Source organism: Neolamprologus multifasciatus, chromosome 5 (assembly GCF_963576455.1).
Source record: "Neolamprologus multifasciatus chromosome 5, fNeoMul1.2, whole genome shotgun sequence".
Classification (NCBI taxonomy): domain Eukaryota; kingdom Metazoa; phylum Chordata; class Actinopteri; order Cichliformes; family Cichlidae; genus Neolamprologus; species Neolamprologus multifasciatus.
Genome location: NC_140443.1, coordinates 33,917,894 through 33,943,580, shown reverse-complemented (window position 1 = coordinate 33,943,580; position 25,687 = coordinate 33,917,894). Strand labels below are relative to the sequence as shown.

Below are 25,687 nucleotides of genomic sequence, written 5' to 3'. Positions count from 1 at the left end.
TTTCACTGTAGACAATTTCATGCTCCAAACTTTGGAGCAGCTTGGGGATGGCCCCTTCCTGGTCCAACATCTCTGCCCACCAGTGCACAAAGTAAGGTCCATAAAGACATGGATCATGTCTTTAGTCTGGAAGAACTTGACAACTAAAGGGAACACCTTTGGAATGAATTACAGTTAGAGCGCAAGACAGGCCTTCCTATTCCTACTAACATGCTCCTAAACCTTGTGGAAAGCCTTTCCAGAAGAGCTGAAGACATTATAGCTGTAAAGGGTGAGGAGACATCATATTAAACGGTATTGATGAAGAATGGGATGTCACTCAAGTTAATATGCAGACAAGCAAATACTTTTTGCAATATAGTGTCTCAGCTGTTTCTTGATGATTGCATTTGCCAGTTTAGCACAGTTAGAAGAGCTTTTAAAAATCATGACTACGACCAGTATGTTGATGCAACCTAAAATGTGACTTTGTTACATTGTTTTAGTGTCTTCACGTACCTATATGGCTCGAGTACATTGGGTATATTCAGAGAAAGTACCGGAATTTTTAGATCACTCAGATCAATGAAAAAGAGAAAGTTTGGTTCATTTGGCAATATTACATTGTTGTAGTCATTCAATTATATATTCTGTCAATAGAGTTGGTCATTAGAGGTTTGCTTACTCTGCCTGACCAAAATGTGTGTTTAATAGCAATAAGCAGATCCACCATCACTTAAGGAACTACAATGAATTTGATATCTATATTTTATAGACTTTTTACATCAACAACTGACTAATTCTGGTAATTTCACCCATGAATAAGAGAATGTAAAGATCAGCAAGTATCTGAAAAAAAACCCATTACAATACAGATAAGAAAACAGAAACAGAAATTCATCATAGCTTTTGTATGTACATGGGCTGTCACTGTATTGCATATGTGCCCTTCATTCAAATGTGTGTTAATGAAGAGGACAATCCCTAATTAGATAACACTAGTTGGCTTCTGATTTTATTTCAAATCATATACATGGTTGGTATTTCAGGTTGTTAAAAGCCTTTTTTGGTTCTGTTTTGTTGTTTTGTAGATTTGATACCAGTGAAGAATATCAATGAGAACTAGAAGGGACATTCTGGATTATGTGCCCCTCCACTGTCCTCCAGACTCTAGGACAGGGGTGTCCAACTCCAGGCCTCGAGGGCCGGTGTCCTGCAGGTTTTAGATGTGTCCTTGAACCAACACAGCTGATTTAAATGGCTAAATTACCTCCTCTACATGTCCTGAAGTTCTCCAGAGGCCTGGTAATGAACTAATCATGTGATTCAGGTGTGTTGACCCAGGGTGATATCTAAAACCTGCAGGACACCGGCCCTCGAGGCCTGGAGTTAGAAACCCCTGCTCTAGGATGTTGATTTCCAAATGAAATGCAGCATTTACTTTCATCTGAAAAAAGGACTTTGGACCACTAAGCAACAGGCAAGATACCTTTAAAGTCTCTGGTTCAGGAGCAGCTTGATGTTACGAACGCTTTCCTTAAGATGTCTGTGTATGGTGGATCTCAGTCCACTCCTTGTGATGCTCCCCCAACTTTTTGAATATATTTTTCTTGACAGAGCTCTCAAGGCTCCGGTCAGCTGTCTTGTTTTTGTATCACACGTTTCCCTTCGAGACAACTTTCCATTAATGTGCTTGGATACAGCACATTGTGAACAGCAATGCTTTTCAGCAAAGATCCGTAAAATAACCAATCAGGCGTCAGTCTTCCCCATGACTATGTACATAACTAGACCGAGAGATACACACTATTTTAACTTTTTGAACAGTAATTTACTCAAATCAAATGAAATATTCTAATAGTTTGAGGTCATTTCAATTTTGTTTGTTTGTTTGTTTGGGGGGGTTTTTTTAGGGGGGGGGGGGGCTGGTGATGCTAAACAAGAATAGAATAACATTACTTTTGGTTTTTGAATAGCAGGAAAAAAAAATATTTCTAATCATAATTAAAATGAAAATGGAGCAGTCAGCGACAAGTATAAACCCAGGTCAGAAACACGGCCATTAAACGTAGCCTGAACAGCCCAGTCCAGTCACAAGAACCTAAACGAAAGGCTTATCAGGGCTCGGTCTGCATTATGAAAGTGGATTTTATTTAGCAGTTTGGAGAAGAAATCTGTTTTCACATCCAGGAGCCTACTAGATTCTCACAGCAGTCTGAGGATGAAACATATGCACAGCAGTATAAATTATTTTACTGAGACAGGGATAACATGTTAACTGCAATGTGGGCTATAAATGTATAAATGCAACCGCTACCTGCGCTTCATGCTGCAGCAGTCTGCCAGGTGAAACAGAGGAGAGAAAGGCTTGTCTTGGTAACACCCACAACAAAGAGATTAGTGAAATACGATATATGTTCATATGAAAATACATGCACATTATAACCTATTGATGCAACGTTGCTTTGTGGTCTTGTGGGACCCACACTGAATTGAATGTATGTATCCAACCTGAGGGCCTCTTTTTGTTTTCTTAACAGTGTCATTTCAACCGAGCCTGTTAACGGAGGCGGGGAACTGTATGCTAAAAAATGCTCTGATGAGCAGCTAAAATGTCCAAGAAGAAGAAAAGTCGTCGTTTAAATCAGCCAATGGCAGCAGCGGAGCACCGCGCTGCGCCTCTCAGGGTTCATTGGGGGGCGGGCCTTGCCGGGGAGGCCCCACCCCTCAAGGCCGCGTTGTTTGGTTGAGCACAGGCTGCAGTTTCAGTTTGTTTTATTCACCATTTTGAAGGTAGCTGGAGGTAAAAAAAAATATAAGAATATTTGCGTTAGGAGGACTAGTGGCTGCCGTACTTTTATTTTCACGCGCTAGCTCGGACGGTGGAGTTGTGCGTCAACCTCACTCCCCTCGGTGTTTTGCAGAGCGGGAATCTATATTCCTTTCCCCCCCCTGTGCTTTTTCTTCTCCCCCTTTCTCACATCCTTAACCTCCACAGTATTCCTGCAAAATGTCAAGACCAGTGAGGTAGGTGTGCTAAATATGTCTTCTGCTCTCTCCGAGTTAATAACGACACTGTGCTGGCGCCTGGCGTAGCCGATAACGTGCACGTCTCCACCATGTTGTGTTTTATGAGCTGGGAATTTGTTTATTTCATGAAAAAATAATGGGAATGTGTGCATGCGTGTGTGTATGTGCGCTTCTCTTCTCGCGTGTGCACCCTCATTTTTTCTAATATGGATCCCAGCGCTGTGGACTGTTCGCCATGTCTTGTGTGGAGATACGCGCAGCCCGCCGCCGTGTCGTGTCTATCATGCTTTTAAACGGATCCATGATGTGCATTGTTGGCTGCTATGTAGGCCAAGCGGAAAATTAGTCTGTGTGATTTAACCAGCTACGTTTTACGGCTCACTTAAGCCAGGCCAGATAACGTTTTTCCCATTTTGTTTGAGAATGAGAATATGGCTACCCATTCATCCAGGGTAGGCTCCAGAAACGCTAATACACCCCCACACGAAAAAAAAAAAAATCTCCGGAGGAGGTGGTGGTCGGCCTCGGGATTTGATCTTGTTACCGCGCAGACTGTGCGTGTCGTGTTGTAGTCGCCATTACATCGCATTTCGGGGAGGGGGGTTCGTACTTTGAGAACATTTTTAAAAATGGTGTCAGCCAACGAAAATGTCGTTGTTGTTGGGGGAGGAGGAAAAAAGAGCACTGAGAGCGGGTCTACATTTACAGAGCTGGCAGTAAATTAACACTGCTGGCTGATGTCAGAGGAAGGCGGAGAACTACAAGAAGTCACCACACCCCCTCCAACCCCCATTCCCATTGCAAGATCCCCGCTGTGATTATAACGCACGAGGTGCATTCAGACCTTTTATTCAGATTAAAATGCCTTTTTACGATTACTGTAAATCACATTAATGCTAATCTAATGTAAATTCAGTTCTCGAAATTTTGTGGCGACAACATGGAATCTTTTACTGGGTCATTCTCGCAGACAATTGGGTGAATATTTAGGGACTGTATGAAAATTACTCCCTTTTTTTTTTTTTTTAAAAAGCTGTGAAGTTAAAAAAAATCCGACATTAACTAATGTTCTTCTTAATCTTATATTCGGGTTGAGAAAACAGGGTTTCTGCCTTTCAAAGTTTCTAAGATTTTAAAGGCATTGCATTATTAAATGTAAAAATAAGGGCTTAGTTGGATTTAAAATGTCTTAAGGTATTTTAAAAATGCTAAAATATGCTTTGTAGGATTTTAATATTTACTTTTTTTTTACATACTAAACACAAAGTCTGTACGTGAGCCCTCAACAGGTATAAAACAAAACTAAACATGTCGATTAAGACAGGTGAAGTCAATGAACTTTGGACAAAATAACACTGCCTTACTCTTTTTGTCAACACTCAGAGCACAGCAATCACATTTGAATAAACTTTATTGGAATTGTTACTTAACAAAGCTTGAACATGTGCACCATCCAAATGTTGCATGCCATATAGTCATTGTCTGGCAGTAAGTGATGGATTGCAGGGCTGCCTCATAACTGAATGCTGCACTGTGAAAGATTTGGGACAATGTGCGCCAACATAAAACCTGAAAAGGATGAAAGAATAGTGCTCTCAAAACGATTTAAAAAAGCAAAACTCAAAAATTTTGTTATAATTTTAAAGTCACGAGGACGACCAGTAGAACAGGACAAAATGTCTTTAGGAATATAAATACTTTCATGCTGAAAAAAAGCAAAACAAATAATTAGCATGCGTTACATAGAAAGGGCATTTGATACCTTGGGCAAGCTCTGCTGGGAATAGCATGTTTTTTCTGTTAGTTTTTTTTTCTACACATAAATTAAAAATAAATAAATAAATAAAATCCACTCGATTAGACACTTCCACAGATCCATTGATGAAGTCATTGCAGTTAAGATTTTTGCATTTTGTTCTTTACTGAGGTTGCCAGAAAGTCAATACTAAAAATGACTGTTGGACTAGATACTCATTTACAAAAGTGTTGTGTCCCTCAGCCGAGACAACTTCACACAGCACTGTTGCAGATACACAGGCACTCAGCCCCTCCCCTCACTAGCAGCTAAACACACAAACAATAGTTGACATTTAAAAAACTTTGAGGAATTTTGTAAAGCTCCATTTTCACCAACAGTGACGCATTACAGAGTTATAATAAATGCTAACCTGCCACTGTACATTTTAATGTTAGCTATTAGCCGCCATCCAATAGCTGCATTAGCTGCCTGTTAAATCCTCATTAATGTGGTGGCTAGCGACAGTGGCTAATAGTAAAATAATACATTAATATGGGAGCTATGCTGCAGGCGCTGTCAGTTCTGCCCATCTGTAACATTCATAGACAGTGTTACTTTAATATAATGCAATTATTTGTGCCTATAGTGTGTTACATTTTCCTCTTAAGACAAAAATTGAAGCAGTCTGCCAGAAATGATAGCAGCCTACTTCACCTACTCTGTTTGATTAGAAATGAAATAAGAAGCCGTGTCAGCAGAAGCACAGCTATACCTCAGACACCTTAAAAATATTCCTTTTGTTGTGTTGCACCACCCAAAAAAATCTTGAACACATATTCTTTACAGGTATGTTGCCTGTGTTACTCATGCTATTGATTTTAATGCTCAAATCTCCTGATCAATAATTTACTACTAGTTTAAACAAGGAATAGGGCTGCACGATTAATAGTTAGAAAATCGCGATCTCAATTCATACTTATGTGCGATCTCATTTCCAAATGACAACGATTTAAAAAAAAAAAAAAGACGACGACGACGATTGTACCGCATTTTGATCCGGGACGTAATCTGCATGACAACAAGCGCTCACTCTTCCTGCTCAACAAATGACAAGGGCGGAGCCTTATACCACGTGATACAGAAGCTGGCTCCCATCAACACTGTGCAAAACGAGGGATTTAGGAAAATGATCAACACCCTAGACAAACGCTACACAGTGCCGTCCCGCAACTATTTTTCTATTGTTGCACTACCTGCTCTATACACGCAGTGTCGAGCAACGGTGGAGACGGAATTTCAAGCAGTACAACATTTTGCGGCAACAACAAAACGTGAGACATTTGTTGTTTTTATGTTTATTTATTGTTTTTAAGTTCAGTCTCAACTGTTACAAAGTTGATGTGCAGTTAATAAGTGCAATAAATATTTATACTGGAAAAGAAAATCGTGATCTCAATTCTAAGCAAAAAAATCGTGATTCTCATTTTATGCAAAATCGTGCAGCCCTAACAAGGAATAATTGAGACCAATTAACTAGTCTAAAAAGAAAAAAAAAAGTTATTCTAAACTCAGCAAAATCTAATGGACAAGGTTAAATATTGGCCAAAAAGCTGCATGAGACTATAACATTCCTTGATAATCAAATGTTTTAAATATTAGTGAGAAGTGTGGTACCTTGCGCTGTGTCTACGACTGCAGTATATGGGCATACATTGCTTTGGTAGAGAGGCTTTATCAGTTAACTCTAATATGGCCAACTTCATGTATCTTTTTTTTGGAGGGGAGGCAAGAGCTCCACCTAGACCTCGGCAGCATAACTTTACATTTTCACGACCTACTGGGCTACAGAATTAAATCATAGAAAACTAATTACCAGGATAAAACAAATGGCAACTGATTATATCATTTATATAATTAAAGTTAAATTAATAAGGCTATGAAATGGTCATAACTTGTTAGATACTTGCATGATAAAATTGTTTATGTACCCTGCCAAATAAACAGAATGTACAAAAAGATAAATAGAACTGAGAAAATAAAAATAATAGAAAATAAAATAATACATAGAATAAAATATAGAATAATTAATAGAAAATAAAACAAACAAATAAAAATTTTATGATTGGTGTGGACTAGTTTATTTCTTTTTATTCATTTGATAAACTATTTGCAGTCATTTGCATTTTCTCAGGGACAAGGGATCCACTGGTGCTATTATTTCCCTCCATGCTACATCATGCCTGGATTATGGTTCGATTGGAAATACACTACACTTTGACCTACGCCGTAACCTGAACTGGAATATCATTAAAATGGTGTTTTTAAAAGAAGAAAAAAAGATGCAATTGTACACTTGTGTGTTCAACCCAGCTGTGACGACAACGGCACAACGTGCCAGATTCTAAAATTAAGAGGTGCACAGCAAGTCAGATGGCCACAAAAGCAGTGGTGCATGTTACATGATGTGATGTCAGAAGTCGTCCCGGGCCACCCACGGTGGGTCACGTGGCGAGAATAAAAACACCATAAGAAAACGAAAGCTGTCAGTCAAATGGTTGACCGCTGTCAGGAGAGTTATTGTGTGTAATTAAGAGCTGTTTACAACTGTTAATTTGGTTGTTTAATAACCAAAATCTAACGTTGTGCATAACATTGCGCACACAGTGTCAGATTAATTTGGAAATATTGCTAATGTCAGCATTGCTAGCACCAGCAGCCAGGGTTGTCAGCCTGTGTACAGGGTGGTTGACTGTTACTCCAGTTGACTGGTTCAATGCTCATTATCGTGATTTGCTGGATTGAAGACAGTACGATTGTGTCAGTGTTCATCATTTTAATGATGGTCCAGTACAGAAGCTCAGTGATACAGGTGACTGTGTGGTGATGATGATGTGGCAGCGAGCTAAATGACCAATGCAGAGGGTATACTGGCGCCCTGTCTGTTTGAAAACGGCTTTCTGATTTGACTTCTATGAGTAGTTTCCTCTTAAGTTTGTGGTCTGTTACTATTTTCAGGCTGTGTTGAATAAAATATCGAGCACGCTTTGTAATACTTAGTCATACCGTGTTTCAGGGTAATACTGTGTATCAACGGTATACTCATTAGTTAGAAACTTCTGATTGACAAGGCACTGGCCAATTATCATTTACATGTGGTTTCAATGGTAAAAATCTTCAGAGAGTTCAAAACAAGAGTTCTAATATCAGTTGGTGACATTGTTTTGCTGTCTCCATATTTTGTACTGTTTTAGGTTTCAGCAAAGTAACATTACCGGTTTAATAAAAGGCAAAAGCCCACTGCTGATCTTATTCAGGACAGACCTGCTGTTTTGCTCTGGGAAAGTTGCCGTAGTCTAGTTCTTGTTTTCTTCCCATAATCTTGATCATCTCAATAAATTACACTCAGCCTCATTCACCATTCACCTCCTAAGACCCGAACTCTTCCACGGCATGCATTTTTAATTTCTCTTTGATATTTGGGCTGATTGGGGCCCGATGAATGTAAAAACAAAGAATTACTAGATTTTTTTTTTTTTTTTTACCTTATTTTTGTTTTTAAGAAAAATAAGAGCCCCATCTGAGGATATTTGTTTAAAAATTTTGATAGAACAGTAGCAGTATAATGTCCTTGTAAGTGGATATCAAGCCCTTGCAGAGCAAAATTGACCAAATTTTGGTCTAAATAAGCAAAAATGTGATGTCCACATATGTGGACGCCAGGTCCTAGGAGGTTAAGAAAATGTTCTTAAACCGAAGAAAACATAGTTTCATGGAAACCTAACCTTGGACTCATGAAATGTGTTCACCACAGAGTTCTGTTCTCCCCTCTATGAGCATGTTAATACATCTAAATCAGTCTAAATCAGCAGGCTCGTGCTCATTGCCACGCCTCTATTTTGCTTTATTATTAGTATTATTATTATTATTATGATTATAATAATAAGCGGATCATTGAGTGAAACGGATGAACCAGAATTAGTTTGTAAAAATGCTGCAACTTCACTGGTGTGGAACCGGTTTGGTGTTTGTCCATCAGATACACACCAAAGCACTTTTTTTTTTTTTTTTTTGTAAAACATGCAAACAGACCGTTGTTATTGTCGTATTTGTCGGGCGCTTGTAAATCTGGGAATAATCTGGGTCCTAAACTCCGTCCCTTCAGGTCCCAAAGTCAAACACTGCAGCATAACTGAGAGTTTAAAACGGTCTAAATTCTTTCATCTTTAATAAAACGATCAGCATTGCTGCTTTACCAGGTGTAACTATGAAGTTTAACATCCAGGCATCCATGAAAACAATTTATTACATTTAACAGAGTTAGAAGTTAGCTCGCTAGTTTCGCTAGTTACCTAAACATGATATAGCATGTTCTGACTGAGAGATTTCTGAAAAAATTCAAACGTACAGCTCTGCTATCACTTCAAACATAAATGAAGACAGAAAACTAAACAGCAGTGACGTTTTTAAGGTTACTGAAGTTGGGCTAGCTGGTATATCATGATGTGCTACGTGATCGCTAGCGACACAGCTATGTTAGCATAACATAAACACAGTGAAGCTGGAGGATGAACGCCAACTTTTTTCCACTTGATAAAAGTTAACGTGAGGGTTCCTGATGGTTAGAGACAAATGCAATCGCATGGCAGGATGCTGTAAACGGACCAAACTTCAGTCAGGAGAACAACTGAGATAATCCATCCACAATACGAGGTTAGTTATTAATATACTTCAACAACACAGGAATAGAGCAGCTGCGAGAGAATTCAGCATTAATGAATCAATGGTAGGGAAGTGGAGGAAGCGCAGTTTTTGGCTTTCCTCATATTCCAAAATTGCTTCGTCTCTTTGCTTTTACTGTCGCCCGGCATAATTTGCAGATGATGTTGTTTGCAGCCGCTGCAATGCTCTCGACCAAAACAGGCACAGCTTGATGACACCATCAACATGCGGTAGAGCGGTATAGTCAAAATCTCTACCGTTGGCCAGATTTATATCGTTTCTACCGTATACCGTTTATACCGCCCACAACTAATTCAGGGGTAAATTTTTTCCCAATGATTTTAACCTGAACTGTCTGTTTGTCTTGGTCAGTGCTGCTCTTCGGTTTTCCAAAGGGCGTGTTACCTGAAGTGTAGTCAAATACTGTCACTGAGACCGCCCCCATACACTTGGCCAAATTAGCCTTTGTAACTGTAGAAGGTAGACCAGTGTCCAGTTCAGGGCCCCCTGGCTGGAAGGCGTTTTATGTCTCGTACCAAATAATACGATCGAGACATTCATACGCAGCCAGCACGTTGCCACTTGCACCACCTGAACTGCTGGACATTACATATGATAGCTTTGTTGCACTCTGTCTAATATCGGGTTAAGGCAGTAACTTTGTAATCTAATGCAGTGTGTTCTTCTTCACAGGAACAGGAAGGTGGTGAACTACTCGCAATTCAACGAGTCTGATGACGCAGGTAAGTGAGGCTTCAGATGTGTTTCATTACAAATGGAGTGACACAAGGGCAATGTACAGATTAGTCTCTGCTATAGATAGTTAGCATCAGTGCACAGTAATGACACAATTTAAGGTAAAAAGTATTTATAGAGGTTAAAAAAAAAACTGTCCTGTGAGACGATACTGTGTTTTGGTACATTTATAGGCGCACCGTTTCTCTTTACTTTGTGTCGAGCAGTAAATAAATACCTCTGCAGAACAAATGTTTGACAAATCTGTTCCAGTTTTGTGTCTGAAAGTAAACAGAATTTCAGCTGAGATATCAGATTTTAAATCCCCAAATATCAACGTTGGTTTTTAAAATGCTTCATCAGTTGGAATCTAAAAGATATTCAGTCTCCTGAGAAAATCATGGTCCAAGTTTCCAAGTTGAGGCAAAGTGTAAGTTCTTCAGGTGCTGGTTTGGCTCATGGGGCGAGAAGGTGGCTGGGTACGGCTGCCTTCCTGACCACTCGTTACTGCGATATCCAGCCAAAGCAACAAGGATGAACAAAGTTAATTTGCCCATTTTTGTCCATCCTGTAAGTACAAAACGAATGGTCTTCTGTTAGTTTTAAGTATAAGCAAGCTAGCAATAACTGAGCCTAACAGCTGGTTTTATTCTGGTAGTGTTTTTCTTTTAATACAAAGAAGCACTTTGTTGCTGCAACATTTTTGCCTGTTCTGGATTATGGAGATATTCTATATATGAATGCTTCTGCTCAGTGTCTCTGGATGGTTGATACTGTGTCTCGTGCTTCTCTGAGGTTCAGCACGAACCGTAAATTTCAGACTCACCACTGTGAGTTATACCCTCGGGTATGATGGCCTGCTTTGGCCAGTCAGTCTCATTTATACAGTTTTATATATTAGGCAATACTCGGATTGCTGCCTTCCTATATATGTTCCCTGGTTGCAGTGAAACATGCTGGTCATTATTCTCTTCGTCCGCATGGTTACTTGTTGCTTTCTGTTCCATTTGCCTGAACGGAACTTGGCAAAAGAGCTTTTGTCCATTTAGCCCCCTCGGTTTGGAACGAGCTGCAGAACCATGAAAAAAATGACAGAATTCATTTATTAAGTGATTTTAAATCAGAACTAAGAATCTTTGAGGCCAGTTCCATAACATGCAACTGTTTCAATTAGATTGCTTGTCACTTTAATTGAATTTTATTTTATTTATTAAAAACCCCAACAAAATTTTTAATTTATTTGTGTGTGTGTGTGTTGTTGCCTTTGTTTAATTATGCAATTTGTGTAAAATCTCAGTGGGATCTTCCTGGTTAAATAAAATTAAAAGTCATTGAGAGTAATTTAGAGTGGTGACGTTAGCATTTAACTCAAAGCACTGTGATGTCTTCACTGGTATCTTGTAGAGCTGCTAGCATGATATTGAGTTGTGTGTCTTAAAGGTTAAAAGTGCGCTTTCTCCTTAGATGAGGAGTATGGTGACGACAAGCCGAAGAAGGTGCGACCAGCCCCTCGTGAGCACAAGCGCTCAAAGAACTCGCAAGATGACAGGTGAGCCCTAAGTGGAGATTTGGTAGGATTGTTGTGTCTTGTTACAGTTTCTAATGCAGCGTCAGACACAGTGATCAATTTTACACTTTATCACTTGGATGTAAAGGTCCGGCAAACATGTACATGGTGAAGCGTATGGTGATCCTACATCACATGTTGTGTGCATCATGTAGTTGGCACAAAGGAAAAATCAGGATGTCAGAATATGCATATTTTTGTTAGTGAAAGATCTCAATGGCAGGATATTAACTGTGCCAGAGACAAACACTGGCACCGTTTATCAATTTGTTTAATAGTTCTTGCATATCAAAGCAAGTGCAGTTATAGTGCTGATTGCTCAGTCTCTTACTGCTGCTGCCACCTGTGGCCCAGCCCACCACGGGTGGCCTTTATTCTCGCTATCATGTGTGATTATCGCGCTGTTTAATCGGCATGTTGGTTTGTTATTTGGCAGATAAAATCACAGTTATGTGAATAAATTAGTCAAGTCTGAGAGACTGAATAGAGGGGGAAATGGTTGTTTTGTATTTTTACATTTTTTACTCAGTAATGTAACAGTAGGCAAAATGAAACATGCTTCCCACTGAATGAATGACGTTGAATCAGTGAGAGTAACTCTGGCTGGAGCTTATCAGGACATCTTTCAGACCAGACCGTCCATATTATTTCATCCATGCCAGTCCATTGCAGTCTGTCTTCTGTTCCTGGCTGCCGTTCCTCGACTTACTGAAGACACTGTTTTGTTTATTTCTTGTTCCGCTCCCCAGTGAGGACTCTGATGAGAAGCTCTCCAAACCCAAAAATGATTCAGCAGGTAAGTCAGTCTGAGCTACATGAAAAAGGTTGACTGTCTCTGAAAACAGCTGGAGTTTGATTAACGCTCACTGACTTCCTCTGTGTCGATACTATAGATGACTTTGGCAGCGATGATGAAGACAATGACTTTGGAGAGGAGGAGGATGAAGATGGAGGAAGTGACTATGAAGAAAAAAGAGGGAAAAAGGGAAAGAAAGCCAAGGTGGAGAAGCCCAGCAAGCGGGGGCCGAAGAGAAAACGGGCTGCAGGTAACGCAAGTTTGTTTGAACACTACTTCTAATTCTCTCCTACAACTCTGGCAGCATGAAACACTGAAGACGTATGCAGCTTTTAATGTTGATCAGCTTTGTTTGTTGTATATGGGATTTTACTTTGGACAGTGTTATCCACACACACACGGTCAGATTGACTAAGAGGGGCAAATGATGATGAGCTCGCAATTAGGGCTGGGCGATATGACCCAAAATTCATATCTCGATATATTTTACCTGGACGGCGATATAAGATATATATCTCGATTTTTTTTTTTAAGCCATAAAGTAGGAACAAAAAGAGAGTTCTTAGTCAAAGCTGTGTCCCAGATGTCACACAGGCACTTTTATTAACATAGAGCATAGATGTACATAAAATTTACTCAAAAATAAATTATGAGCATTTATTAAATAATAATGCTCCATAAATAAAAGAAAACAATGTTGTTTTTGTGCATAACAAAAAGCTCACAATTGTGCAGTCAAAATGTAAACTAAAAGATGCTGAGCATAGTAACAAAGACAGATTTCACAGCTGCTCTGTTCCCAACTTCTACTGCGTGACTCACAGCATTGAGTTTGAAATCCTCTTCGTAACCACGTCTCTTAACAGGTGCCATTTATGGTCCTTATACACAGTAGGGTAATATTACGTTGAAGCACAGTACGTATCACTCCGCGAGGCTCCTCGGTAGCCGTAATGCTCTGACAATCCATCAACCGGTGCAGCACCGTAGCTTACCAAAGTCGTACTAAAACATTTTTTGACAGATTGCTGAGCGCTGTGTACCACATAAAATCGCTTCGCGACCATCAAGCACAACCAGAATTCATACATAAGGCGCGCTGTCAACTTTTGAGAAAATGAAAGGATTTTAGGCTGTGCAGCGCCTGTGGGCTGCATGGCGTTAGCGTGGTTAGCTCGTTAGCGTGGTTAGCTAGCTAACACGTTGACGGCGTCCAGCCCCACGCATGGGGCGATGCGCAGTAACTCGTTAACGGAGATTTGCCGTGTCCATCTTGTCGCTTCCTGCAGGTGAAGCGATGGGGGAGGAGGGGGAGTTGTGTTCAGTGAAGGAGGGGCGAGGCCGAGTAATGTTGCGTAAAGACAAAAGTGGACGAAAGAGAGGCAAACTTGCGGCTCCACAAGTATAGTTATAACGTAACATAGACTATATCGATATAAAGGATATTGTCACATCTTATATCTCGTATAAAAAATATATCGATATTTTTTAAAAAACTTGATATATCGCCCAGCTCTACTCGCAATCTCAGGAATGCGGGGATGGAGAATGGGAAGATCTGGGAATGCTCTCAGGGCTTCAACTGGCATTATGCTAATTTATAAACAAAAGAATGCAACAAATCAAATAATGACCAGCAAACTTTTGCAAGAGTGGGCGGAAAACAAGCAATCAATCATATCAAAAAATCATACGGTAAATGTTAGGGGTGGGGGGAAAAATCGATACTGTGTAGTATCGTGATATTTTGTTTGCTAATAATGTATCGATACAGGGACAGCAGAAATCGATATTTTGTTACAAAAAAAGTTTTTGTGGACTGGAACAGGCTCTTTTCTGAGCAAGAATCCTGACATTCCTTCACTGTCCAAATGTGTTTAACTTGTTTTTATGGCAGCAATAAACATGACAGTTTACTTATTTTAATTTAAGACATGTTTTATTTTAATTAAGTTTAAAACTTTTTTATTTAATGTAAAATTATATTTTGTTTTAATTTACTTTCAAATTCTTCAGTTGCTGAAGGGGCTGCATAGTTTTCATAAACTGCATAGTTCAGAATAGCTATAATTGTACCAGATGGTTGATTCAGTTAAGTTGGACTAGACTGTAATACAAACCGTTCAGTTTGTCAACAATCAAACTGAAATGAGAGAAAGACTGAGTGTGAGACTTTGATATTAGATAAAATGAATATTGATAAAGTTTACCTTTATGTACAGAATCTGAATATCGCAAAATATTTAAAAAAATTGCAATAATATCGTATCGTGCGTTAAGTATTGTGATAATATCGTATTGTGGGATGTATGGTGATTCCCACCTCTAGTAAATGTGTAGGTTTTCCTCATTTTCCGCATAAAATTCAGATTACTTAATGGCAGCTGAGGAAGAATCAACGTTCTGATGTGAATGTGTTTGTGGTCTAACTGATCCAACAAGCTCTGATCCAGACTGTGGCATCAAAGTCTGGATCAGAGTTTAGGTGGAGATATTGAGGTGTTATTTATCTGTTAAATGCCAGGTCTCTCTTGGAAATGACTTTTACCTGGATAAATAAAGGACTAATAAAAAAAGTTTGAGTGATCGAGCACATGATTTTGATTTGCTCAGCTCTCGTCGACCCTCTGAGTAAAAAGGTTCAACCTCTGAGAGCAGCACACGGCGCTTATGTGTTTAACATTTTCACAAAGTGTTTTCTTGAGAAAACAAAACCACTCAAGGAATAAGTCCTCGTTTTGAGGTTGATATTAGTCATGGACTCTTTACTGGTCGCCTGGTAACTGGTCTAAAGGAGAAACTAACCAAGAGCCTCATTCTTGGTAAAAAGCTCTACCTTTATGTTTAGTTTAAACTCTCAGAAACAGGCTGTAGTCTGAGCTTCAGATGTGGCGCTATACATTTTAGCCGCATCAAAGAAACAAAGGAGTTGGCAGCTAAAATGTCAAAACTGTCTAAAGTTTGATCGGCTCTGTCTGTATTCTTAGATGTGACCAAACAAGGCGGATGTCAGTTTATCAGCTTTGTTCTGTGTAGCCATGGCGGTGTGTTATAGCTTCAGGAGACTCCACAACGTTATCCTCGTGGTTTTATCTTAAACGATAAAGAGATCATTGACATCGATCGCTTGACATTACACATCCAGCTGGAGGATATCTCACTCAGCCCACCACAGCTCGAGAGCACTGGATGTGCTCTCCTGGACATTTATTCCTCCCACACTTTCAACTGATTGAAGCGTTTGCTGTCCTACAACGGTCCCCGACACTGTGATTTATCATTACTGTGAATGGAAGCTACGGAGGACGAGGCTGATCAGTCACTGTCATCTGCTGAGCTGCGATTATAAATACTGACAACATATCGGTATTTGTAATTAATATATTAATTAATTGATGGTCTGGACAATATCCTGTTCGTATCTGCTGCCCACTTTTTAGTTATAGTGGAGCCTGTGGAAAACAACTTTATGTTGCTGATTTAAATCAGCCTTTATATTTCTGCCTCATCAACAAACAAGTGAGTAGTTACACACAGAGAGTTGTGTGTGTTTGTGCACAGTGGAGCCAGCAATGTGGGCCTTCAGATGTCCTACATGGCATAAATGGCTCACCTGCAATGCTCCACTGTGACTTTTCATCACACATCAGGGTTGTACATGTTGTGTTTGTGCTGCTAAGCTGTTTAGGCAGTATCCCCTCACGTATGTTCATTAGTTACAGCATGGATGTGAACCGTGCGCTCATGCTGGTAGCCTGCGTTTGTGGTATTCATACTGGAAGTGACTCCTCAACAGCAGCAGTAATAAGTAGTCTGTGTTTGGGGCACTCGGTATACATCATGGAGGGTGGACGGCACCGCCTAAAGGCCACAATATACCTGCTGTAATGGTCGTTTCACTCACCACGGCAACCACAGGAAGCCTCTGCAGTAATCCCTGGACAATAGGTGTCGCCAATCAGACAGTCAATACCAAAGCCAAGACTTTGCAGAGGGGGCACAAACGCTGAAGTTTTCAAACTGTTCCAAGCGGTCTCTGAGCTCCTGAGCTGGAATATCATTAAAATGGCGGGAAAAGCCGGCGTGATTATGCACTCGTGTCCTCAACCCAGCGGCGGCGGCCACAGCGCAATGAGCCCAATTGCAAGAATTTGAGCACATGACAAGTCGAGCATAATGGCACTGTTAATGGGTGCATGCTAACCACCAGCCTGCACTGGCATGGCTGCAGCTGTTTTGGTTTTTGCTGATCTCGCAGAGGAATGATGGGACAGAACTGTCCTTTTTTTGTTTGTTTTTTACGACCAATTGATGTGGAGGGTTTGTCGTGGAATTAGTGGAAAGGTCTACGTCTGAATAGAAATAAAGTTGCATGATACCGGAGATTGAATAAAAGCACTATATAGAGCAGCATTAAGGCACTGTTTTTGTTTGTCTTGTTTGTTTTACCCATCATCCTCTGAGTCATTGTGTAACTGTCTGTGTGTGTTCTTGTGTAGATGACAGCGATGACGACAGGGAAGTGAGTCGAAAGCGTACAGTGCGTCAGGCGGCCTCAAAGGCCGTGTCCAAACAGAGAGAGATCCTGCTGGGAGATGGCGGCAGCGAGGATGAGGAACACGAAGATCAAGAGGAGCCCTACATGGACCGTATGTAGAACACAGCACACTTTGATACAGCAGCTCGTGTCTTCACTAAAAACAATGTTCCTGTATCTTCATTTGCTAGAACAAAGGCAACAGTGAGCTGTTTTTGTAGGATGAATTTTTATCACAGCTTAAATACTATTTTAACTAGTAATTGTTTTCAGACTTTAGGTCTGGTTTTTAGTTTGATCTATAGCCTCCATTCTTCATGGCAATAGTACTCATACTGTGAGCATGCGTGCACCTTTTCTGGCCTCTTTAAACCATAGATAAACCATCGTGTTAGTGATGCTTTTGTTTGAAGCCTGGAACCATTTGGTTCTTTTTAAACTGTACAGGAAGCCAAGCAGTTCAAAAGCTTGACAAAAACAAGACACCATTCATCTAGTTGTTCATCCAGCACATAAGCCACTGTACATACCTCACTCTATCCAGGTATTCACACTGGAAATAGCCGGGTGTTTACTTTAATTCACTGTGTTCTCCACAACATATACACATGATGGGAAAATGGAGGCATTAGAAAACACCCAGATAAAATATTCGGTCCCTTTCTGCTAACAAAAACAGTGCATTTGATTATAACTCCTGTGTCCTGGAGGTTAGTGTTCAACAGCGTGTTTATCGCCACAATTTACAAACTGAACTTCAAGTTGTTTTCACTCACCAGAGTTTGTCAGCCAAGCTCAGTAAGCTATTTTCTCATAACTTAATTGGTTCTATTACTAGTTTTAGTAGTCTTTAGTCTTGTGTTTTTGCTCCCTATGGTCGTGTCCATATTCATGGGCTGCATCCTCCTGAGGACCCGGCCTTCGCGGTCTACGTGGGTCGGGTCCTCAGGGTAGACTGGAAGTAAACGGCTGGGGAAATTGGACGGTCTAGCCGTCTGATTAGCGTCACCGCTGTCTCGGTGGAGTTTAATAAACTCAGCCGTCTGCTCCTTGCTATCTAAAATATAACAGGACACTGGCGTAAATTCTCGACCGTCTCATTCTTCTATTTAATCACTTTTCTGTTTGATGTTTAGTCAGCTGTGTAAAAACCAAGGAGGAACCCACCCGGAGGATTAATAAAGTTTTATTTTATCTAATCTAATCTAATAACTTAAATCTCAGCCAAACCGATTTACTCACGAACAAACAAAACACTGAAAAAAGCTCAACAATAACATTTTTAGGTTGTCTAAGTGACTTATATATCACGTTTAACCCGAGTAGCGAAACTCTGCGGTGATCTGAAAATGATGTGCCGGGAGTGGTGCCGTTCTCGGCGGCTTCAGTAACCCTCAAGCTCCCGACTAGCTATCGAGCTGGTGGGTAGCAGACGTCTCCGAAAACGTCGAAGCACTTTCGCAAATATGCGATATCTTGATAAACCGAGCAGATATTTGATGTTTACACAGCTACTTTCTCGCCTGAAAATATGTTAAAAGTTTATTTTGTGACCCAGAAAGATTAATAAGAGTAATTTAAAAACTTAGTAGCGGCCGCCATTGTTGGAAACTGGAGTTTGGCTGGGCGGCGCTATGAATTCTGGGATATGGTAGGCCACGAAGGACACACCCGACCCATCCTTCAAATTCGGGGAAAAGGAGGACGCATTTGTCGGCTGCATTCGGAGGAGTCTACGAATTTGGACAGCCTTCGGCGCATCGCTGTGACGTAATCGGTCTACAAATGCGACCTCAGAAGGATGCAGCCCATGAATTTGGACACGACCTATATGTTTCCAGTAGAACGATAAATCTCTGTGCTTCCCAGAAACAGATGTAGTAGTTCGGTATCAGTAGACTCCCAAGTCTTGCAAATTGGGTGTGACCCAGAGAGCCACAAGAGTCAAACTGGAAATGGAATCATCCTCTAAAGCTGCAGTGGTATCATGGTATTAACTGGAACTGGAAATGGATGAAGACATTAAAGTAACTCAGTGTTTGAAATGGTTTTTGTTTTAAACTGAAGCTGGGGAGGCTTTAATATTCCAGGCATGCTGTGTATGTATGTAAACAGTGACTCTTGTTCAGTTGGATACCCTCTGTGCTCGCTCTCTGAGATTCGTCTGTGTCCTGTTTGCAGCTGACGAGTCTGGCAGCGATGAGGACTTCATGGTGGAGGATGACGATGACAGCGACTACGGTCACTCCAAGAAGAGAGGCAAGAAGGTGATTCGACGGCGACGGACAGACAAGGAGAAGAAAAGCCCCAAGCCACGGCTAAAGGCCACAGGTGAGGCAGCCAATCAGAATGCAGGTGCAGGAAGATGGGTCCCAGTATGCCTGTGACGTGGCTTCCTTGCTCACCGTAACTTCATTGTGCAATCACAGGAAGTCACTGCAGTATTCTCCTGAACGATAGGTGTCGCCATTCAGACAGTACAACCACAAAAATGCTGATGTAGGAAGAGAAGTAGTCAAAACCGGAAACAACGACTTTCCAAGTGTTTTTTCCCCTCACAAAGTTTTCAAACAGCTGCAACATTTCCCTCTGTATATCTGTGTATCTCTGAGCACACAAAACCTTCAGTTTTTACACCCAAGTTGTTTATTTTAGGAACTGTCAGAATATTAAATTAATATGTTAAGTAAGTTGACATGCTGACTGTGAATCTCAAGCCTTCCTCTCAGTCACGTCCAGCTTATCTGGGGAAACACTGAGGCATCCCCGGGCCAGCCAAGCAATATAATCCTTTCAGTGAGTCCTGGGTGAGGTGTTCTAGGCATGTCCCATTAGGATCTCCAAGTAGCAGTGCTATTTTGAACCCCTCTTGAATGACTCAACTCAGAACCCTATCGGTGAGAGAGAGGTCAGTCACCCTTCTAAGAAACCTAATTTCCACTGTTTGTGTCTGCAGTCTTATTTTTGCCTTCAAAATAATGAACGATAATAAGCTGCAGCTCCATCTGGTGGCAGGTGGCTGCGTAACATTTAGGACAGCGATTTGTAGCATTTTCAATGGAAATGTTAACAATTAGATTAAATAACGAGTGCGTCGGGTACTAGTGACAATAGCGGCGATCAGTTGACTAGTCATTACCCTGCCCTCCCTTCTCTCACCCCAACCGGTCGCAGCAGATGGCTCCGCCCCTCCCTGAGTCTGGTTCTGTTGGAGGTTTCTTCCTGTTAAAAGGGAGTTTTTCCTTCCCACTGTCGCCAAAGTGCTTGTTCATAGGGGGTCATATGATTGTTAGGTTTTTCTCTGTATGTATTATTGTAGGGTCTACCTTACAATTTAAAGCACCTTGAGGCGACTGTTGTTGTGATTTGGCGCTGTATAAATGAAATTGAGTTGAATAGTCGCGCACATCGTGTTTTGTGTGCTCTAAAACGAGAGATGAACAAAATTTTCTTGACAAATGCAGGAGGAAAAAAACACTCGTTCCTCATACTGTCAGAAAAACTTTCCTGTCAGGATCAAGTTTGTGCACATTCAGAATAATCCACCTTGATGAAACTACAGCACATCACCACTTCACTCAGTTACTACTGCTCACTCTGCACAGCCTGTCCCTGAAAGCATCACATCCCTCTGTGTTTATCTGAATCTTTGTCTTGTGAAAGGGGAAAAGTGCTCATTTCTTCCAAAAGTACAAATATGAATGTGGATAATCACGTTAAGTCATAAATAAAAGTAAGTCGCTGCTTGCTGACAGAAATACTGCAGCAGGCTATTACAGGACTACACATATGCAATGTACATTAACCCTTTAAAACCTGTCGGAGCGGGCACGCTCTGTTTTGCGTAACAATATTTAAATCCCAGTAGCTCTGCAACCACGTAAGCTAGCGCAATAATTTTTTTTGCATATGAAACTGGAGGAGTTGTACTTACATCTTATGCCATCAGCTTGCCCTATGTCCCGGTTTCCTTCCACATATAGCTTTGCAAAAACTGCATAAAAAGCGCTTGCAGCAACAAAAACATAATATTCCAGAAACACGCTTTGCCGATCCGATCAGCTGTTCGTAACATTTTCTATGTTGGAATAGACATCAGCGCGAACTATCGCATGTCCGCCATTACCTGCCCGAAACCAGAAGTGACGTCATTTTTGCGGAAATGTAGTTTTTTACCATCAGGGCCTCATGAGCCTATACTGGTGTTTTTAAAAGTTATCTTTGACTTTTTGACTTTCTGTGTCGTTTCTGGGATGTTTAGGACTCATATTGCACTGCTGCAAATAGATTATTTTGATGCATATGCTGCTTTTTTGCACTATAATATTTATTTTTGTTTTTCCTGCAGTATATAAAAATTGGTGTATTTCAAAAATAAAACTATGAAGACACTCAAAATAAATTTCCTGTGGTGGGAAACTATTTTGTGCAACTTTTTTGTATTTACAGTTTTGAGGGATAAGCCTCTTAAATTTCTCTAACTAGAAATATATGTTAAAAAAACAAAAATGATTTTCAATTTTTTTGTAGTTTATTGCACTTTTTTGCAATTTATGTAATTTCTATGCACTTAATGCAGACATATTATGAAAATTTGGGCTTTAATGGTTGTATTGATGTATAGCAACTTGAAATGCTCCCAAAAATGGCTCTACAGCATGTAAAAATATAATATAAGCTCTTGCGGACTTGGTTCTATGGTAGGTCTTAAAGGGTTAACAAGTACTTGTTAAGGTTGATGGTGCAAAATTGTGTCACTGAGTGGATCCTGATCAGAAATGGAAACAGAAAATATGAATTGGTTTGCCTTTGCTTTGCACGTTTGCTTCAGGTGTGTGCCAGTGCAGAGCAGTGGGTACCGACCAGTGTTAAATATATTCCTCATTGTGAGTCAGAGTTACATGGCAGCCCACCTGTGTACATTTACCTGTGCGATTAGTCGCTGACTGATTTGTGTCCCTCTCTCTGAAGTGACCCCCAGCCCAATGAAAGGAAAGGGGAAGGGGCGCCCCAGCACCAAGGCGATGGAGAAGAGCTCACCCAAAGAGGAAGAAGAGGAGGAGGACCCAGAGAGTCCCCTGGAGGAGGAAGAGGAGGAGCCCGAGAAGAAGGAGAGTTCCCCAGCTCCCAAGAAGACAAAGGAGGCCGCAGGAGGAGAAGAGGAAGAGGAGGACGAGGAGGAGGAGGATGGCTCAGAAGAGGAGGCACCCTCTGGAGAAGACTAGAAGATGGTACCCATTTGAAGCCCATCCTCCACATCTCTCTCTGTCTGTTCTCAGTGGGTTTTTTCTGTTCTTCTTTTTGTTGTTTTGTTTTTTTTCTTTTTGTTTTGCTCTGCGTTTAGACTTTTGTTTTTTATTTTGGTTTTTTTGGTTTGTGCCGGTGGCCTGGCTCAGTGGTTTGGACTTGGTGTGCTTCTTTAACCTCCCCCCTCCTTCTCGCTGCCTCCAGCTTGGACATAGTGCTCCTGTGGCTGTACAGCATATGTAAGGACTTAGCATTTTCTCTTCATCCTTTCTGGATTTTCGTGTGAAAACTGTCAGCGCTAGCAGGCATCCGTCCCGAGTGTGAACACACCCCTTCACTGCTGTGTATCTTTGTTTCCTCCTCGCGGTTATCAGGCATGACTGGCCACACTCTTTACTATTTTTTTTTTTACTGATACGTGTCGGTAAGTTGAGCACTGTATTTGCAACATGACGTTGAGTGAGCGCGTGCGGGCAGCGGTCAAGCCTTCCCCCTCTCTGGTTTGCTTTTTTGGCACCAGGTGGTTGTTTTAGACGGTTCTTTGAGTTTGAGCAGCGTCTTTTAAATTCTTTTTAAAGCTAGCTCCGCTTCCTTCAGACACTTTGATCTACATAGTTTGCGTCTGCTGCTTCATTAAAAGTGTAACTGGGTGTTCGCTACATGTCAGATTGCCACCGTTGCACATTTCAAGAAGACACACGCGTGTGTGTGCCTTTGCATACACGCTTAAATTTTCATTGGGGTACTTTTTGTATTTTTCCTCTAAGCCCATCAGCTGCCTTTGTGAAATGGTTTCTGTTGTTGTACATCAGGCTTTCTAATAACCTCCTTTTAAAAAAACACACAATTTCTATTCCCTGCATGGCTACAGCATCTTCTGAACACTCAAGCCCTTGTGCCAGGCATCCTGAAACCGTTTTATTTTAAGAAAGAGGTGTTTTTCTTTTCTTTTGTCTTTTTTTTTCTTTTCAGAGTTAAAAAAATGAATGTTTTTCTCCTGTTGGTTATTGTTCTAATTCTCTATTCAGATTTTTTTTGTAATGTTTGTTTTTTAAGAAAAAGAAATAAAATGTATCTTGATTTTAAAGAAAAAAATGTCGACCCTATCCAATCTGTTCTTGCCTGATGGTTTGATCAGCCCTTCTTTGACTTATTCTGTCCTTTTCATCCCACCCCTCCCACCCCCAAACACATCAGCTTTAGCGAGGTCCATGTTTCCTGGAGGCTTTTTTTTTTTTTGCCCACATTACGGTTTCCACAAGTGGACACCTTTTTGACTCCAGATTTCCACAGTCCTGCGACTCGGGAGTAGATTAAAAGCGGGCAGCTCGGTATATATCCGGCATTTGTTTCTCTGTCAATGCCTTAATTTTCATTGAGTTTCGGTCGTGGCTCTGATTATATCGTCACTGGAGGCCCGAGAATGTAATCTGTCCTCAAGTTTTAGGTCTTTGCTACAAACGGCAAATTAGGCTTAAAACGAGTCAACAATCTGTACGATCAGCAATCCAAAGCCATAAAACGATCTCAAAACTAGTGACTCGGAGATCAGGTGCAGCACTTGTGAGATTAAAGTTTTTTGTTGTTGTTTTTTTTTTTGCAACAAATAGTGTTTGATGTCAAAGCGAAAAAACTAAGAAAAAAAGCAAAACAAAAAAAGCAAAAAAAAAACAAGTGTATTGCGGTCTTGGGAGTGTGTTTTCACATCAAGTCTGAGGCTGCAGTAAACGTCAGTCCTGGATGTGTACAGGACCCACTCGAACCTAGTCCCTGGTTCAGAAGCACATTCGATTGTTTTCCGACTGTCCTCGTTCGCAGGTTAAAGTGTTTTTTCTACGTTCAGGTCCTGAATTGGCACCCATCTGTAGCTACTGTCATTTTCTGATTGGAACTTTTAAAAAAAAAACATATAAACCTCTGTTTATATCAACCTAACGCTGTTAGCGGTAGGGTCAGATAGCGGCTCGTAGTTCACAGCACTGAGGGCTTGAATGACGTTCCTATCATCTTCCCGCAGGAGCCACATGGCATAAGGCTATGAATTTCTCCTCTCTCATTCATTCTACTTCTGTTCTCTTTCTGATGTCTTTTTTTTTGTTTTTCTTTCAATCTACCTTCAGTTGTACTGGCAATGTAAATGTAAGCCAAGTTGTGATTCCTACAGGAGACCAAGTGGAGAAGATTTTGTCAGTAGTATGGAAAAGGAACACTGAACTCTTGAATCTTTTTGCATGTTGTGGAAAAGTGCGAAGCGGTGATGATGATGGTGGTAATGGCAATATTGTGGTCTTACAAAAAAAAAGTATTAACAACGATGTTGATAATGTTTTTGGTTTCCCAGCTTCTAATAAAGGCAACCTACTTTTTATACAGATTAACTACTTGTTTTGTGCCGTTGAGCTCTGTGTGGGTGGTGACTGGAGGGATGCGCTAGAAGGGTTTGATGGGTAATAAACTGCAGTGCACCCTGACTACCACTCGGGGGAGGCGTGTTCAACAGCACCACTATGTTTTCAGGTGTTCATCAGGTCTGGTCACCAGATGCTATATTTAGATGGGCTTAGTGACAGTGCTGCTGCGGCACTCCTAACCCAGAGGGGGTAGGAAGAACATTTGATGTGTGTGTGTGTGTGCGTGCATATATTCCCTCAATTTTACACTAAATGTGGGACCTTTCCATCTAAATAGATTTTACACAGAACACAGTACAGTTTATTTTTTTAGCTGGTCCACAATAAATTATAATTGCCCCAGCCACAAACCATCAATCTAATGCCACCTGAGCTCTTTAGAGCTTTACACAACATAAACTTTAGTAAGGTCTTGAAAGCCAATAAAACAGGATATAATAAAAGTGAACACTGATAATATAAAGTGAAAGGTTAGAGGCGGACTAAAACTACAGCAAGTGGAAATAAGGATTAAAATAAAGTGCAGAGGTAGTTTGGTGTAAGTCAGGGGTCCCCAATCCCAATCTGCAAGGGCCGGTGTCCCTGCAGGTTTTAGATCTCACCCTGGGTCAACACACCTGAATCACATGATTAGTTCATTACCAGGCCTCTGGAGAACTTCAAGGCATGTTGGCTGTATCCCAATTCAGGGTCTGTATCCCAATTCAGGGTCTGTATCCCAATTCAGGGTCTGCAGCCTTAAAGGCCGCATTTTAAGGCCGATTACGTCACTGCAACGAAGGCTGTCCCAATTCGAAGGCTGCTCGAAATGCGGCCCTCAAATGCGTCCTTCATTTCCCTGAATTTTAAGGACGTGGCGGTGTAGACTTCATGGCCCAACATATCCCAGAATGCATAGCGCGGCGGTGGGTGTGGATAATTTTGCCGA

General features: G+C 40.9%; 3 protein-coding genes across 3 annotated transcripts in view; 2 read left to right on the top strand and 1 right to left on the bottom strand.

Moving 5' to 3' along the window:
- Nucleotides 1-25,687, bottom strand: part of cdk18 (cyclin dependent kinase 18) — a 637,630-nt gene that overhangs the window by 431,627 nt on the left and 180,316 nt on the right. The window lies entirely within an intron of this gene.
- slc45a3 (solute carrier family 45 member 3) overlaps nt 1-25,687 on the top strand; it is a 109,484-nt gene that overhangs the window by 56,824 nt on the left and 26,973 nt on the right. The window lies entirely within an intron of this gene.
- On the top strand, nt 2,685-24,726 carry nucks1a (nuclear casein kinase and cyclin-dependent kinase substrate 1a). The gene is made up of 8 exons (XM_085159733.1): nt 2,685-3,006; nt 10,160-10,209; nt 11,666-11,750; nt 12,518-12,564; nt 12,662-12,814; nt 17,064-17,213; nt 19,283-19,432; nt 22,073-24,726. Exons 1-8 carry the CDS (start codon nt 2,990-2,992, stop codon nt 22,324-22,326), a joined length of 906 nt encoding a protein of 301 aa, XP_085015859.1. The 5' UTR covers nt 2,685-2,989; the 3' UTR covers nt 22,327-24,726.

Excerpts from the sequence above, each read along its gene's own strand:
- nucks1a (XM_085159733.1), top strand. Across the intron at positions 10,210-11,665 it reads CAACGAGTCTGATGACGCAG|ATGAGGAGTATGGTGACGAC; the intron begins GTAAGTGAGGCT and ends CTTTCTCCTTAG. Across the intron at positions 17,214-19,282 it reads AGAGGAGCCCTACATGGACC|CTGACGAGTCTGGCAGCGAT; the intron begins GTATGTAGAACA and ends TCCTGTTTGCAG.